The sequence below is a fragment of the Contarinia nasturtii genome, unplaced genomic scaffold, assembly GCF_009176525.2.
Source record: "Contarinia nasturtii isolate CC-2019 unplaced genomic scaffold, AAFC_CNas_1.1 Cnas_scaffold_4311, whole genome shotgun sequence".
NCBI classification, from domain to species: domain Eukaryota; kingdom Metazoa; phylum Arthropoda; class Insecta; order Diptera; family Cecidomyiidae; genus Contarinia; species Contarinia nasturtii.
In genome coordinates, this window is record NW_022201606.1 from 2,828,075 (window position 1) to 2,834,074 (window position 6,000).

The following is a 6,000-nucleotide window of genomic DNA, read 5'->3' on the forward strand; positions in this document are numbered from 1 at the left end:
ATGGGTAGTCAAATTCCGGTCGATTTCAAATGTCAAAAAATCGTTTATACCACTAAAATGTACAAATGATGTACAATAATTGTCATGAATATGTACCAACATTTTATTTCTCAAAATTTGGCTTTTTCAAAATTGCAAATATCAAGACCCGGAAAATGTTTATCCGAAATTTACGCTCTTTTGCAAAAAAGTCAACTTAACCCGTTAATCGTTTTTCATTCAAGCCCTTCAAATATTTCGCTTTTCGATTGAATTAAAAGACGACCAAATTATACAGTTGATTTCTTGTACGTCAGATTTAAAAATAATAAAAATTGTGCTTTTTCAAACCAATTATTTGCTGTTTATAGTTATATCTCAAATCATTTTTATTTCTAAGAATTAACAAGTTTTTATGTGATTATTTGTGTCCCAAATAGCCGATCCTGGCTACATAGTAAAGCTTGAGTTTCGAAATAGATTCAACATTGAACCGTCACCAGCATGCGAATATGATTATTTAGAGGTAAAACTCTATGTTCAATCTCATTTTTTTAAATTCAATTTTTGTTTTATTCAGATGTGGATTCTATCATATTGAAAAAACCATTATTAATGTTTTAACAATAGATACGGGACGGCAAGTATGGATTCTCAACACTTAAAGGAAGATACTGTGGTACTAAGTTTCCAGATGAAATAATCTCAAGTGATAGATATTTGTGGTTGCGTTTCCATTCGGACGATAATATTGGGTATGAAGGTTTCGAAGCCGTATATGAATTTATACCACGTTTAAAGAAAATGGGTAAATACACAGAAAAAATCATTAATTGGATAGAAATTGATGGATGAATGGTGAATGGGTTGGTTTTGGGTGTTAAATGATGGCTCCAGGCAATACCCAAGGAACAATTTGTAATGCATATTCAACCATTACCAGGCACAATTTCACGGCCAAATTTGAGGCCGGATTTATGTGTACTTTCCAGAGATTAGAAAACTCTGCCGATTAATAATCAAAATACTTACTAGTAACAGTATTAACACATATTATTAAGTTTCCCTTTTTTGTTCCATATGGTTATTCAATTTCAAATGATGTTATAAAAAAGATGCAATTGAAGAGTGTTCAATCGTGACAAATGATGAAAATTCAGGACAAATATCAATAGAGGACATATCCGAAACAATTCTTGGCCAGGTCACTGAGATAATTCCACTAGATTGTCTATGGACGATTAGAGTGAAAGAAGATTGGCAGGTGGGCAATTTATATATTTTTTAAATATTCGCTTTTTTGCACACTAATTTGGTGTTGACTCATTTGAAGTCGACTATTCCGTTCAACGACTCCATACCATCCAATCAAATAATTATAGTTTTTTTTATTTGAAATATGTCCCGTTCATTATATATCTTTATCTTAATGTACTTTCGTTTTCTTCTTCGTCTTTTTCCATTTCATTTTCATAGATCATGCTTTCGGTGGATAAGTTCGATTTAGAGAAAAAAAACGATTGCAAAAATAATTTTCTTGATATTATCGGAAATAATACAAATGTATCGGAGCCGTAAGTAACACATTTTTAAGTAATTTATTTTTTGGTTGAAAAAGAAAGGGAAAGGCAGCTGCAGCAGTTTGTTCGCTCATTTCAAACTTTATTTTTTATTGTTATCTGTATTTTCCTCAATTTTTTTCATTTCCATTAGGACAAAACATTTTTGTGGGGTTGTGGCCGAACCGCACGAATCCAAGTCGAATACTTTGTACGTACGATTTTTTGCAACTAAACAGGGACTCAAGTCTAAATTTTCGCTTTCCTACACTGCATTCACAAAAAAGAAGGCAGTCGATGGAAAAAATTCAACACCAACGTGTGGTGAAAACGAATTTGATTGTGATGATGAAACATGCATCGATATGTCCCTCTATTGCAACGAGCATCCTAACTGTAAATTTCGAAAGGATGAAGGATCGGATTGCCCGTACCATGTAATGTGGAATTGTTTTGAGTTTTGCATTTTTAGTTCACTGAATTTTTAGCGATGCGTGCTTTGCACACACACACACATACATGATCGTCAAATCATAAATCTATATTAAAGAATACAATACTTGTACACTTTCGCTCTGGTCTGTGTTTCGTGCTGTGTTAGACCCTGGATTACCAAGTGGCATATTTCATACCAACATAAAAGTGTATGAAATTTGAAAAATACTACAGCAAGAAGTTTCATAATCACACCACCACCATTTTCGTTTTTTAATCGGTAGAAAGCGACTTTTTACCAAAAAAATTCATCAGTTTTATCAGAATAATGAAACCCATACTGACTGAGTTAGATAGTCATGACACTGGTGGTGGTTGTGTGAAAGTAAGTCGGGTACACTTTGATGGACATTGAGAAAATATTCTAGTGTCTATTATAATCAATGTTTTTTTGTGATGACAAAATAGCGTAGCGGGTCCCTGGAAAAATCTAGGGAATTATGTAGACCAGTTAGTTAAAAAAGAAAATGGTTAGTAGAAAATGTAGAAATGGTTAGTGAAATATTAGATCATCGGTTAGCAGTTTAATAGAAATAAGTGCGTCAAAAATTAGAAAAAAATTAGTAATCAATTTGAAAAGGGTTATTTATAAATTTAGAAAGTATTAGTTTTTTTATAAAAAGGTCCTCATTTTCAAAATTGTTCAGGGTTCCTAAAAATATTTTAGAGGGGGCTCATCCGAACCCTAGGAACCCTCGTCATCACCCATATCATCATCTAGATTTGAGAAGTTATTATTTTGTGTGTAAATATCGCGATTTGACATTTATGGCATGTGGTAAATATTCGTATTAGCTGTGGCTTACAAAAGTAATATTTGAGACATTTACTACACAATATGAGCTCATGTAATTTAACGCAGTTAGTAAATATTTACCGATTTTCAATGTTAAAGAACATTTAAATGCCGAAAGTGGCTAATACTCTATCGATATATATTTAATATATGTTTCAAACTTTTTTCCATACAGATAAAGGAAGATGATGAGAAGAAAGATTTGTGGCTAATAATAGCAGTATTTAGTGCACTACTTGGTGCCATGACATCGGTATTTTTGTTTAATTGCATCCGAACACTAATTCGAGATCAGAAAATTATAAGAGTGAGCAATATTACACTATAAATTATAAAATGGACAAATATACTAGATACAGTCTATGTATTTCGGATGGATATATTTAAGATTATATGTGAGACGTACACAGCTCTGGCTCTGTGCAGTTGCGTTAAATATCCAGATATTCTAAAATATCTCGGATGGATATCCATCCAAAATACATAGACTGACTAGATATAAATACAAAGAGTACCAAATAGCAGCCATTTTGTGAAATACAGTGAATAATTAAAATAATTAAAATATTCGTTCAGAATTGTATTATAAAGTCGCTGTCGTATGCGTCTTTCACAAATAGCGTCTATGAATGGGAGCTGAGAAAATAGCACTGCTATAGCTGTAGCTACAATATATTCACTGGAAAATATCTATTTGTCTATCCAGTTCCATTGTATCTATTAAATTGGATCACTCCATTACTGAGATTTTCGTTTCCTTGTTCATCTCTGTGTATATTTTCCACATACTTTGTACATTTTTAGGAAACCATTCGACAATCAAAAGAGAGTAAGCTGGATGAAGCAGGTCGCATGTCCATAAAACGGTCTCTAGAGAATGTAAACCGAATAATTCCTGGGTAAGTTTAAGTGTAACACTTCAGCTTTGCTTGATTTTTAGTAATTTTTTACATATTGTTTGTTTCAATGGTTGTGCTGCTTTGATTTGATTCAATTGGTGTTTTTTTTCGTCTGATAGATCTTTAACTTAAAAGTGGGCTTCGTCGAAAAAGATGATTACGGTTCTTTTTATCAATTCGACGCCGTGCACAACAAGTGGGTCTTTGTCCGGAATTTTACGAAAAGATCTTTGTCTGAAGGTCTATAAAGTCCAGTTGGTACAAGAACTGAAGTGGCATAACCATACAACGCGCCGCACATTCGTCGGTTGGGTCCTGCAGAAGCTCCAAAACGATACGGAAATATACCGAAAAGTCATCTTTTTCGACGAAGCCCACTTTTGGTTAAATTACTGGCCTGTGTAAAACGTAGCTGTGGAGACCGTTACCCAAAATTATTATCTTTAAAACAAAATTGCCATTATCATATCAACCAAATAAAGTCGATTTCATGATTAAATTAAAACTGGTTTATGATTTATTTTAAGTTAAAGATCTATCAGACGAAAAAAAAACACCCTTTACTTGGTACTCATAGTAATAAATCCTAATAAACTAGGGGGGAGACACCAAGAATAAATTCCGAATCCACTATATAAATTACTAATCCAGCTATTCCACTAATCCAAAAACACAAAAGTGGAATCGAAACTTTTTTTCCTATTCCATGCACTGTTTCCGTCAAAAATGTTAATTCTGCTATTCCACACTATTCCACACTATTCCACTAATCCATCAATAAACGTCAAAAGAAATGTCAAATGGATTTGAAGTGAAACAATTTTTGCTATTCCATGCACTGTTTCACTATTCCACGCGAATCCATTCACATACGTTGCTATTTCATTGAAATTTCTCGAATCTTTACACTAAAAGTCTAATCCTATTCCACGTGTCTACCCCCTAGCTAATAAATAATACTCATGTTGATACGAGTATTATGATTGGTCTTAATAGTTAATAAAGCATTCGTGAGTAGTAAGTAGTAAGATATGTTAATACTTCTGTATTACTGTGACATCTATAAATGCATGTGTTTGCTCACAGCCATACACAGTCAAAGAAAGTTCGCACAAAAGAGAATGAAACATTTACATCACAGCAATGAAATCCCTACTACCGTACTAGATGGTGTCGACACGAGTGGACGGATTTTTGAATTTATTTGAACGACGCCATGTTACTATACTTGTCCATTACAACGTACATGTAACAGAAGAAACACACAGTCCATGTCCTCGCTAGTGGACATAAACGATTTGAACCGTCAATGTGAACTAGATCAAGTATAGAACTTTACATAGGACTAGGGCTCGGAAGCATTTATCATTCGTGAAAAACCATGCATATTCATGAATATTGGTCCATTTTGAGTAGTGAACAATAACTTCACTTTCTGTGAATATTCGTGAATAAAATCATTATTCCTGATTATCGTAAATACCCAAAATGGCGGCAAACGGTGCATGTCATTTAGTGGAACGTCATTTATAAAATCACAAAGGCTTACTATAAGAATATTTATTACACACTTTTGAAGTTCTTCATCCAAATTATTTTTTTTGTTGAAGAAATATAAATTTTTAGCCTGAAAATTGTTTTTATGCAATAATAACATGATTGTATTTGGGCTGTATAATTACAAAAAACTACGATAATCACGAATATTTGTAATATTTGTCGCTATATACCAAATTCATACAAAACTGTATTTATTTGATGTTTTTTTTTCAAGTTCCGAGCCCCTAGACATAGGATCATATACAATGAATATGGATTACACAGTCTGTTTCAAAATACCGTCACCAATGTCGACACCATTTGACATCAAAATTTTGACAGTAAAATATGTGTTATTGTTGTTGTCGTTTCATTGCTGTGATTTACATATGGCTACTTGATGTTTTTTGACCATATCGCAGTGAATTATTTTGTTGATATTCGCCTAAGCAGCGAAGATGTGCCGAGTGTACACGAAGCGTGAATTCTTCTAATACGGATAGTAAACGTCGTATTGGCTCTAAACTACAGATTTACATTTTGCAGTAACACATTACAATTGTAACGAAGCATTACTGTAATGCTATTACAATTGTAATGTTAGATTTTAGCATTACCAGTAATAGCTATTGCTATTCTTATAACCTTACTCGCAATGCTTCGTTACAATAATAATGTGTTACTCAACGCTGCCGCTAATGTCAAAAATCTAACATTAATATTGAGACTTTTC

The 6,000-nt window shown here is 33.0% G+C and overlaps 1 protein-coding gene across 1 annotated transcript in view; it reads left to right on the plus strand.

The window, feature by feature from the left end:
* Window positions 1–6,000, plus strand: part of LOC116350937 (neuropilin and tolloid-like protein 1) — a 32,060-nt gene that overhangs the window by 5,232 nt on the left and 20,828 nt on the right. The window contains exons 5-11 of the mRNA XM_031782945.1: window positions 420–505; window positions 610–787; window positions 1,095–1,243; window positions 1,456–1,553; window positions 1,693–1,975; window positions 3,005–3,136; window positions 3,634–3,728. Of these exons, the coding sequence (XP_031638805.1) occupies window positions 420–505; window positions 610–787; window positions 1,095–1,243; window positions 1,456–1,553; window positions 1,693–1,975; window positions 3,005–3,136; window positions 3,634–3,728 (1,021 nt within the window). The remainder of the gene's footprint in view (window positions 1–419; window positions 506–609; window positions 788–1,094; window positions 1,244–1,455; window positions 1,554–1,692; window positions 1,976–3,004; window positions 3,137–3,633; window positions 3,729–6,000) is intronic.